At 44.0% G+C, this 11,642-nt stretch overlaps 1 protein-coding gene across 2 annotated transcripts; it reads right to left on the bottom strand.

The window, feature by feature from the left end:
* Nucleotides 1–325: 325 nt before the first annotated feature.
* Nucleotides 326–9,982, bottom strand: pskh1 (protein serine kinase H1). Of its 2 annotated transcripts, none has more exons than XM_068603502.1 (4): nt 9,644–9,982; nt 8,036–8,892; nt 6,084–6,992; nt 326–3,838 (listed from the first exon to the last, which is right to left on the bottom strand). In XM_068603502.1, exons 2-4 carry the CDS (start codon nt 8,102–8,104, stop codon nt 3,521–3,523), a joined length of 1,296 nt encoding a protein of 431 aa, XP_068459603.1. In that variant the 5' UTR covers nt 8,105–8,892; nt 9,644–9,982; the 3' UTR covers nt 326–3,520. The 2 variants fall into 2 exon arrangements, with proteins under 2 accessions (XP_068459603.1, XP_068459605.1); XM_068603504.1 differs by lacking the exon at nt 9,644–9,982 and adding an exon at nt 9,315–9,441.
* Between the last annotated feature and the right edge of the window lie 1,660 nt (nt 9,983–11,642).

The following is an 11,642-nucleotide window of genomic DNA, read 5'->3' as shown; positions in this document are numbered from 1 at the left end:
TATATGCTCTGACCTCAGGGTTCTATGATATGGCCTGAGGATTCTCTGATCTCTAAGATAAAGACAAGCCCTAAGACCAGCCTGTCAGCAGCCAGCAAGTGAAGAAATAAGGATGTTGAGAAAGTGTGACATTGAATGATCTTCTTGAATATACTCAAGCATATAAATGAAGTTCCAGTACATTGGTATGGTGTGAGGATGAAGCCCCCTGAGGCAAGTGTGTGATTTGTAATTGACTCACCTTGAAAACATTACAGAAGGTTTTTGTGACCCGATGGACCAATCACAAGCAAGCGTGTCAAAATCCAAATGCGATTGAGCGTAATCAGGTTCGAGTGTTTTATTGGCACATACAACTCACCGTTAAAAAAAAAAAAACGTTAATGGTAGCAGAATCAAAGTGTTATCGTTCATTTAGACACACAATTACAAACAAAATAACTGTTTTCAGGTAACAGTGATGAGTTGGCATTTCGGACGACAGCATTTATATAAAAATCACACAGGTATATAAAAACACGGAAGGAAACACTTTTTATAAAAATGTGCTGACGTTCTGCGAAGCTGCTAATGGGCTGATTTGGTTATTCATTGAACATCATTTACGATTAGGAGCTCGACAACGTTGACGACTACTTCAACCACAGCGGCTCCTCGGAGTCCACGCGATCATTTCCGTGACTGGTAGGGCTGACAGTTAAGAACGGGTTCAAACACGGTTTATTTCACCGAGAAGCTCGAAGAGCAATCCATGAACCAACGACCAGAACTGAGGCACAGTCTTTCTTTAGGATGTCGTTTGTCCCTGTGAAGAAATCTACACCCACCCACTTTGGGTGGAGTAGCTCTAATAATGTAACTTGAAAATGTGTGTGTGCCACTTCCAATGTTCGCCTCATTATCAGTCTTTTATAAACGATTAAGTCGCACCAAGAAGCGAGGCATTGGGGCAGATAACAGCAGTGGATGACATGACGGGCATCCTGAAACAAGCAAAGGACAAAAAGACAAAAAGAAAAGGAACAAAAAATACAAAAACTGAGGTCAGCTGACATGGCTCGGTTACGTTTCCAGTATGTGTAAAGAAAATTAAAAAATGTAATAAAAGTTCACAACAGCGACACACTTTATAAGTCTGGGGTAGATCACAGCAAACGTACTCAAGTAAAGGAAAGAAGACTACACATGTGAGTGTTCTGGAGGGACAGAAGCCCAGCGAGCGGGTCCCATGAGGAGGAGCAATGCAATTTAAAAACACAACAGTTCTATTTTAATGTATAGATTAAGTGCTTCACCAGAAAAAAAAGAAGCAAAATAGAAGAAAAAAAGAATTCTCAGATTTTTTTAAAGAAAAGTTCTGCTACGTTTGAGAAAATATTCAATGATTATATGATCATATCATTTTGACCAAGTTGGGGATCGATCATGTGGAATCAATCGTTACAAAATCGCGGCTATCGCAACCAAACAGGAAGTCGCCTTACCTATTTGTTTCACTTTTTAACAGTTTCTTAAGTTCAAGAACTTTACTCTCATGCAGCTTTTTAACACTGAATCTATACCACGATGTTACAAACACCTCAAATTTTAAAAAATCACTAGTTTAGTGTTGTGTCCGATTATTACTTTTATTATTAAAAAAGGCTCCGAATAGCTCAGTAATCACAAAAACACTGAACAGACAAGGATGCTTAAGTGCACTTCTACAGACAAAAGAAAGCGGTTTGCATAAGACGGCGCGCGTCAACTTTTCGTATTTCTGAAATCTTTCATAATCATACATATTAATATTTTTGGTCACAAGTGTAGAAAAAACTCATTTAGAATGGTGGGGTCTTGGGTTTTCACGATATACTGAGCTAAATGTGTATCTACCCATTAAAATGGCGGCAACATTATTTTTTTTTTAAATATATTTTTGACAGGCCAGCAATGGTTGACATTTTGCTGAATGCTAACATGGCTAACAAAACAGCAGCTAGCTAAAGAAGGCAGGACTTTGGTCGTGTTGTACCGGCCGTTTGTAAGAACCATGGAGACGTTGATACCATCGCAAACCAAATCAGCTCGCACTTTTAAAACTACAGAAATTGTTGACGCTGGTAGAAACTTGAATAGGTGACTGGAAACAGGAAGTCACTGTAGCATCACAAGCGATAGCGCAACATCCAAAACGTAGTTGTCAGGGGCAAATCGGATCTTTAACTGAACAGCCAATCCTTCGTGACAGTAGGCATGCTTCTGTTTTATTTCTATATATCTGTCCACATGGAGAAGAAGTGTGTGAGCGGTCATGCAGTTCGGAGCAAGTGGGGAAGACCTGCTAACGCCAACCGAGCTAAAGTGATCGTTTTTGGCACAATATTTAGTAAATTAATTGATATTAAAGTTTTTTTTCCTTCTTTTGAAATTTAACTTAGTCTTTCCGGCTAACGTGATTATTAAAACAGCGTATTGATAAAGCATCGGCTCATCTTTACTCTGAAGTCTATATGGGTCACATATTAGCACGCTAGCATTAGCTTGGCTACTTTCGATTCAAGAGCTAGTTTGTGTGGCACAACCTGCTTTCATTCAGTAATGCGTAGGTGTGCACTTCGTAAAAACGTGTGCACGTGTCAGAACCAGGTCAAGTTTAAACTTAGGCGGAGCTGGCGCAACCGAACACGTCCTCATGTTCTGAGAAGCAACACGGAGGGATGGCAGCAGGCGCTTCAGGGTGGAATCCACTGATCCATTGAAGGCTTTGCGGAGGGCGGCCTTGTGGCCTGTTGTCCAATACATTGAAGATTTAACACCTAAAACAGCTTCACAATCTTTTGACAGCTTCAGAAGGAAAGCGAAAGACATAAACAGAGCAATAATGGCAAGATTAGATAAGCTTAGAGTTGACTAAATAAAAAAAGAACTTCATGTTGACCTTTCGAGGGCGTGGTACTGTTGCAGTGTGCTCGCATTACCCACATCTTAAGGCAAGGTCTGTACAATTAGCACAATAATTAATTCACAGCTAATTCCAATCAGGAATGAGTGGGGGAAGAGGAGGGGAGGGGGGGTCTAAAAGTATCTAAAAGTAGAAACTTCAGTACCCAGAACTCTGTTCAACAGATCCTCGTGGAAAGGTCATTACCCAGTGACCGTTTGAATAGAGATTCATAATCATGTCAACAATAATAAATAAATATGTAGAGACACAGGGATTGGAAGGACACAAAAAGCAACGAAAAGAAGGAGTTGAAGTGGCACCATCCTGCCAGAAAGAGAAAGGGTGAAGGTATGGATGGAGAGATGATGTAACCCATTGGGAGTTCAAACTTCACTGTTGTGCCCTCGTCTGTCCTCATCTGGAGACACAAGAATTCTCAACTCTCGCTGTTTGTTTTTAGTTTTGGTCATTTAAGTCATCGTCCCCTCTTTTTTTTCTCCTCCAAGGCAATCATGAAGGACTTGAAGCCACTTTGGCCTCCGACACTGGCAGCAACATTGAATGGCGGAAGCTCGTGTAAATGTTTGCTGTATTTCAGCCGTTGTACTGCTGCTGATAGCGGCGGTTCAGCTCGCGCAGCTCCTTCTCTCGCACCCGCCGGGCTTTGTTGGATTTGGTGGAGCGGCTGGAGCGGGTGGACTGCGCCGACTTGGTGCTGTGGCAGCGCGAGGACGCCCGCTTCAGGAGGTTCTGGGATATGCAGCGCTGCAGGTTCTTCATGGAGGACGAGGCGGCCATGCTGACGACCCAGGGGTGCTTGATGGCCTGGCCCGCTGTGAGCCGCTCGCTGGGGTCCACCGTCAGAATGCGCTCCACGAAGTCCTTGGCCAGGTTGGACACGCTGGGCCACGGCTGGAGACACGGGAGACAGATGCGAGACAAGACTGCGATTAGCAAAGTGTTTTAATGCGAGTATGATAAATATCTAGTACCTGAAATACTTCAGTATATCAAAAAAAGTTCCCTCCAGACATATGTCATATATAAAAAAAACATATGTGAGCTTTGGTAATTTAGTTCATAGTCCGTCCATCCATTATCCAAACCACTAATCCTCTCTAGAGTTGCGGGGCGCTGGAGCCGATCCCAGCTGTCAATGGGTGAAGGCAGCTTTCAAATATAGTTTTTTTGGGGTTATGGGGGGTTATCTAGAGGTTTATTTTTTAAAACTCTAATTTAAGTATATGTGTCAAACTCTAAACATACATCATTCATCTGCGGCGCTCAGAACACATCAAATAAAGGGGGAATATAGACTTTATGTGAGAATATACTGTACACTTTGTTTGTCATCAATGCAGTTTTGTCTGTTGGACACCAGAGGGCAGCAGAGAGATACGTTCAGCTGTAAACTGAAAAAAGGAGTTTAATTTATTCGACGAAATGTGATAAGGAGTCTTTTCATATCGTCGGACTCACCAAATGGTGCTTTTAATTTAAAGTACCTCTACTTTATTGATTGTATACATTCTTGCAGGAGCTGAATTCCATGTTTTGACAACTTAAGCGGGATTCGGGTATATCAACCGTGTATGCTTTCACACACACACACTTTGTACATGATGTCCTGCTTGGCAACCAGCTGTGTTTTCAGTGTCCCAGTAGACAACTAACCCCTCCTCTTCACACAGCAGGTAAATCACCAGCGCTGGCTAAAGATACATGACACATATATAAGCCACACACACACACACACACACACACACACACACACACACACACACACAGCAATGTTCGGGTTGCGATTAGTTCTCGGACCGCAGCTGAAAACGGGAACATTATTTATCGCAGCTGTAAAGACACATGTCCCCGAGGGAAGTGCATTCAAGTCTGCCCAACCACAGCTCCACCTCTTATTTACCCTCAGTACAGGTTTTTTTTTTATTATTCATATTTATTTTAACGACGGCTTGGCGGCCTCTCTGCCATACAATTGTGACATAATACAAGTTGTTATGTTGCAACCTTACAGGGGGAAATTGCTCCTTTATGAAATGAAAAGCTCTCGTCCTCAGTTTTAAATGTCCGAGCCGCATTTAAAGCCCCGTGGAAAATCATTTTCGCTATGTCCCGGCAGAACACACATATATTTTGGCATTATGTGATTGGCAACAGGGAGTGTACATTCAACGACCAGAGAAAGAAGTGTCCCTGGACGGGAATCAAACCAGGGACATTCCACTTCACTACAGTATGCTTCTTAACCACTGTACCACCGGATGCCTCAAAACACATAATTTTAACCAGAAATCGTCACTAATAGCAGAAAGGGTAGACACTAATGGAAGGACAACATTAATTACTTTATTTTTTTAAATCTTGTTCCCTTACTGCTCTCAAGCCAGAGGTTGATTCCAGTGAAAGGTCCTCTCACCGACTCCCAGGACTTGCTGTACATACCTAGACCTCATCCAACAGCTCCGCTACACTATCTGCAACCTCAGCTAAAACACAGGCCCACCCATGAAATGATTTCAATTATTAAATGTGTCAGATCCAACCTTATCTTGCCCGTCGGGAACCCTTGCGAAGTTCCAACTGTAGACGCTTTCCAAGAGAGGCGTGATGATTCAACTGCTCCTCGTTAAATATCACAAAACTACTCAGCTGTTCTTCTCGCTGGAGTGGCCGTTTGTGGGGCAAACATTAACCGAGGGCCCCTTTTGTAAAGCTCGCTGGCAACATAAACATCCCACGCCGCGAAAAAACAAAGGATTGGACCCACTCAGCGTTCTCACAACTAGATACAAGGCCCGGGTATACATTATAGAGCACACACACACACACACACACACACACTTTAGAGGGAGGATGTATTGACTTGGAGCGGACAAAGGCGTGAGAGCGAGTCCACCAAGGTTAAAAGGTACCGGAACGCGAGATAGATGTGGACGTGAGCTGTGAGATGATGAGAGAGGAGTTAGAAAATGTGTGTGTGTGTGTGTGAGATGAACCATGTCACCTCGCAGGAAAAGCTGAACTTCTCGGAAATCTGTTGACAAGGCCTCACGCGGTGTGAGGAATGTGTTCCAGATATGGGTGAAGTCTGTGAGAAAGAAGGAAAGAGGAAAGTGTGCAACAGTTAGAAGTCCCCCACCTCTCCAGAGAAGCTGTACTTCCCCTTGAGGATCTGCCGGTAGAGCCTCATGCGGTTGTCGTCCTCGAAGGGCATGGTTCCGCTCAGCAGGATGTACGAGATCACCCCCAGCGCCCACATGTCCACAGCGTTGGTGTAGGGCTTCCTCACCAGGATCTCAGGGGCGATGTACTCCGGCGTGCCGCAGGTGGTCTTCATGAGACACTCGTCTCCCTTCTTCCTGCTGCTGGCCAGGCCGAAGTCGGTGATGATGATCTTGGAGTCGGACCCGGGGTGGTAGTAGAGCAGGTTCTCCGGCTTCAGATCCCGGTGAGTGATCCCCAGGGTGTGGAGGTACTTGACGCCGTCCAGCACCATCTGCAGGACGCGCGTGGCGTCGCGCTCGGTGAAGGAGCCGCGAGCGATGATGCGGTCGAAGAGCTCGCCGCCGGTGGCCAGCTCCATCACCATGTAGACGCGCTCCGCCGTCTCGAAGACCTCCATCAGCTGGATGATGTTGGTGTGGCGGACGCGGCGCAGGACGCACAGCTCGGACTCGCACACCTCCCTCCCCTCCCGGTAGCGGGTCTCGATCATCTTGATGGCGTAGGGCTGCCGCGTGCTCTTGTGCTCCACGCGGACGACCCGGCTGAAGCTCCCGCGACCGATCAGAGCTTTGATGTCGTACTTGGCCGTGACCCGGGGGTCGAACTTGGCCCGGTATTTCGCCACCTTCTTCCGCTGAGGGTCCGACAGATCGGACGGGTCCTTCGGAGGCTGGGCGGAAGCGGTGGGAGTGGCCGCTTGGGCCTGATACGGGGAGGAGGTGGAGTCAGCCTTGTCACCTCCCCCTCCGCCAGCCCCACCCACCTTGCTCCTCGTGCCATCCCCTCCTATGAAGTGCTTATAGATATCTGTCTGAGGGTCGACCTGAAAAATACAGGAACGCAGTTTGTCACAGATGCAAATGACAGAAAAAGCTTAAATGAAGTAATTGTGAAGACTTTAATGTACAGATTCTTAGTCTATAATTAGTTTAGCCCGACCAATATTAGATTTCAGAAGCTGATCGATATGCTTTTGATACAGATCATTAGCTAAGGTACATTGTGGGTCTTTTTACAATTTACCAGTGCACTCTTATGGTTAAACAATGTAATGTGGCCCCTTTTCTCAATGATCTTAAACCTCGATGTGGCCGATATTTTAAAAGTTAGTCTATTGTTAAAGAGGACAGTAAACCCCCAAAATCTAAAATACATCGTTTTCTGTTTTACCTGTGGTGTTATTTATCAGTCTAGATTGTTTTGATGTGGAACATATCAATCAGAAATGTCTGTTTCCATTACAAGAAGGTCTGTGGATTATCTGGAGTAACCGCGTCGTGATTTCTGAAGTTCGACACAGCTGTTGAGATTTTAAAATGTAGTTTTTTGGGGGCCTCGAGCACCGCTAACCAAGTGCCATGTATTGATATTATATTAGGGAGAGAAAGCTGTCTATATTTCCAAAGCTAGCCAACACACAGCAAAACAATTTATAATGTTAAATAGCATAACAATTATAAGGAAAAAGATGTAGTTTTTTGCTTTGATTGTGAACTGTCCCTTTAAAGACAAAATCCCCAATTAAGCTTGAGCGTCTCAGAAGGCTGAAAATAACAATTATTGCCATTATGAATTCATATTTTGAGACATTTCTGCGAAAATATTTAAAAAAAAAGGAATTTCCCGAATCCCAAAATGACATACCCCAAACAACAGGAAAGAACCCAAATATCTTTAAGTTCATATCAAAGAAGATATAATTATCGATTCTGATTTTTTTGGGGGATTAATGTCTGTTGGTCGACTTTTAACATTTTGTGATATTCAGGCACCAAATGTCACTGGGTTTGTTCCGTTTTTCTAGATAAAAAAAACCTTAAAGCCATCCGATTAGTCTCACGATAGTAACAACGTTGTCTGACTGACCTTTTTGACCAGGTCCAACTGAACATCCCCTGGAGGCTCAGGGAGGACCTTGCTGTTCCTGCACCCCATCACATCACCTTGGGCTGCTGCCCAGCCAGCCACACAGGCCACCAGGAGACCTGCCTCATCACCGCAACAGCCGTTCCAACACACTCAGGGCATCCAACATCCAGGCCGTACCCAGACTCGGACCGAGGGTGCATGAATAAAGCCGATCACACCCACATCCAAGTCCCAAAATGAGCCGGCGTCAGCAGTCGCACTTCATGAACGCAACCCCCGATACACGCCCACTTAAAAAGCCAGAAAGTTCATGAACGTGTCGTTGGCGAGCTCGGCGTGCGTCTCGGCTCCATCGACGAGTGCTGTGTTACTGGTGCAGGATTCTCTTACAGGCTTGTGCTGGTGGGTCACGCGAGCACACAGACCGGCTGCACGGTCTGCAGGCAGGCAGGAGGGGTAAGGGAGGGGGGGTTAACTCGAGCCCCTGGAAGAACCTACCAGGGCCCCATCTCAGATAGCGTGCTTTGTTGAATGTCTGTGAGAAAACTGCATGAGTACAGCTAGCGTGGATGCTCGCGGGATCAAAAAAAAAAGAAAAGAAAAAATGATTGATCGGTGCAGGGGAGAGAGAGAGGTTCTCTAAAGCAGGTTTAAGTGCGGTTGCCTTCAGGAGACGTTTGGGAGAGGATTCAGGCCGAACTTCTAGAGAAAATAAGATCATCAACTATGCTTGGCTCCATTGGGGGTGTGGGTGGTGGTGGTGGCGGTGGTGGAGAAGCTGCAATGTCAGCAGCAGATAAAGCAGCTCCCCTGGAGAATGGCAGACCTTCAGGAGAGAACGGTGCCAAGAAGCTCTGAAATGCAGAAGACAAAAAAAATGAAACTGGAATCTGGAGAGATTGTGGTTCACACATGAGGAAGAAGGGGGGTGAACGCGGACGTGACAGGGGGCAGAGTTCAATGAGGCCAATCACACTGATGAAAAAAGAAACTGATCTAAACAGTTGATCATTTTGTGTGCTGCAGTCACACACCGGTTGTTTTTTGTTGTTGTGTGAAACTGTCAGCCAGAAACATGAATACAGAGATCCAGACATGTTTTTGAAATGGCCAAGAAAACAAGTTGAGAGCTCTGCCATTTGTAAGAAATAGCTGCGGCGTCACAGATGGTCACTTATATCCGGGTATCAGATGCTGGAACTGTGCTTGATAAATATAGCTATATATACATATTTATTGTTAAAAGTTTGTCTGGACAAAATGTTTAATAACTTACTTCACTTTTCTCTGTCTCTCTCTCTTCTTCCAGTTACAGTACCGGGAGACTAACGGGAAACATCCCTAACAAACATACTTCAAAATGACTCTACGCGCTGAGGAAACCACGATACAACAATATCAGACATTTAAAGGACAATTGCATTAAAGTTTGGGTACGGTTTAAAAAAAAATGGCCAGGCCGAACTCATTTCAATGTTTTTTTTTTTCTTTGGCCAAAAACATTAATTGAACCGTTATTTTTCGGCCACAGCGGGTGACGTCAGGGCCGTTTAACCCACATTACCGCGAGCTTTACAAGCGTAAAGAAGAGCCAGGCGGCCTCACCTCATCAGTTATCCGAGGTAAGCGACGGGTCTGGGCTAACTAGCCCGCTAGCAGCGGGGCAGGACTCCTGCCAAAGCCAGCCTCCTCACCCCACTCTCACTCAGCTGGGCTCTCCATTTTCACCTCGCACTTTCCCAACTTTGTTCCCGAAGACCAACAAGTTCAAAACGTCGCTTCACTGGTCGGCGACACGTCGGGTGAACTCCGCGGTGCCGTGGTTTGTCATTGAGATGGAAATGCTTTATGTGTGTGGGAAGAACAATATATATATGTAACACGCAAAGTTCTTCTCCCGTCGGTCACTTTTTCTTTTTTTCTGGCGATGTTTTTACGTCCCGGGACCACCTTCCCACCAGAAGAGTGGAAAGACACGGCAGTGCATACGTTGGGTTCCGGTGAATAACTTCAAAATAAAACGCGAGATGCGTCATTTGCGGGTGTTTTCCATTCTAAATTACTTACTTAACTAAACTTGATATGTAATATACCTCACACTTGTTTTAGTCTTTTGCTTGTTTGAGGTGGGCTTTTTAATAAATATGAAAGTGTTGCAGGTGAGAGGGAAGCCTGGGTCACCAATACAGTGACCCAGGCTTGGATGGCAGTGAATTTTCTGCCTTAGCATTCAGTGCTGCCTAACTCATAGTCTCGATCAGCTGTTTAACAGCTGGGTGCGCCCATAATTATAATTTGAGGATGAGGATGGTACATATTTCTTAAAAGGAAAATTAATATTTGGGGGGGAAGTAATCAATTACATTGTCACCATGTGCTATCCAGCAAGCTGTGTCCATTAACTGTCCACACTGGGCACAACTTCAGGCTACCAGTAAGGTACCATCTAACAACTGGTTTGTTCTGGTTTATTGAAAATGTGTTCATGGTGATGCAGCATGTTAATTTGGATTATGTGCTTAATGAGTACGCTACCCTCTTTGCATGCTCTTAATTTGAAGGCTCGATCCTTTAACTTCCCGTGTGCTTCCGTCGGTCGCAGATGGAGCTCCTCTTCCACCCAGCTTCTCTCTCTCGGAGAGACGGGGCGACCTCCCTCGGCTTGTTTCGACCCCGTTCAGTCCCCCACCGTCACTTCCTGGAGACGGCCAGAAGAAGTCCCCTCTGACAGAGCACTGACTTCTCTCTCGGAAAAGTACCAGGAAGTCTGGTTTGGCGCGTTACCAGCTGGAGCAGCGCAGCAGCGGGAACTCTTTCCCCGAGTGAACGCGATGTTCAGCCCGTGCAGTTCTGCATATGAACAGACCGGTCATGACGTGAACGCTGATAGATGTCATGTCGTTAAAATGCTTCATTTGGTGTTTGCCCCCCCCCCCCCCCACACACACACACACACACACACACACACACACACACACACAGGGACATGTGGAGGGATTCGCTTTCTGTAAATCCAATGATGCACAGTAAAGCCAACTTAAAGCCTCACCACACACACGCACACACACACTAACACACACACATACATATACACATATATATATCTATATAGATATATATATATATATATATACATACATATATATATATATATATGTATATATATGTATATATATATATATATATATATATATATATATATATATATATATACATATATATATGTGTGTGTGTATATATATACATATATATGTGTGTATATATACATATATATGTATGTGTGTATATATATATATATGTATATATACATATATATATATATATATATATATATATATATATATATATATATATATATATATATATATATATATATATATAATGAAATGAATGAAAAGTAGTTTATTAATCCCCAAGGAGAATTTTCTTTGCTGTAGTAGCAGCATCCCACACTTACAGACATCAATGAAATAAACTAAACTAAACACACAAAATAAAATAATTAATAAAATAAAATAAATAAGAATAGGGATATATATATATATATATATATATATATATATATATATATATATATATATATATATACATGTATACATATATA

The sequence above is a fragment of the Clinocottus analis genome, unplaced genomic scaffold, assembly GCF_023055335.1.
Source record: "Clinocottus analis isolate CAN_PGR_092001 unplaced genomic scaffold, fCliAna1.0.p SCAF_6, whole genome shotgun sequence".
In the NCBI taxonomy this organism is placed as follows: domain Eukaryota; kingdom Metazoa; phylum Chordata; class Actinopteri; order Perciformes; family Cottidae; genus Clinocottus; species Clinocottus analis.
This window is presented reverse-complemented; position numbering and strand designations above follow the sequence as displayed.

Coding starts and splice junctions, on each gene's coding strand:
- pskh1 (XM_068603502.1), bottom strand. CDS start 8,104: ATGGGGTGCAGGAACAGCAAGGTCCTCCCTGAGCCTCCAGGGGATGTT. Junction 6,993..8,035: donor AGTTGGACCTGGTCAAAAAG/GTCAGTCAGACA, acceptor TGTATTTTTCAG/GTCGACCCTCAGACAGATAT. Junction 3,839..6,083: donor AGTACAGCTTCTCTGGAGAG/GTGGGGGACTTC, acceptor CCGTGTCTCCAG/CCGTGGCCCAGCGTGTCCAA.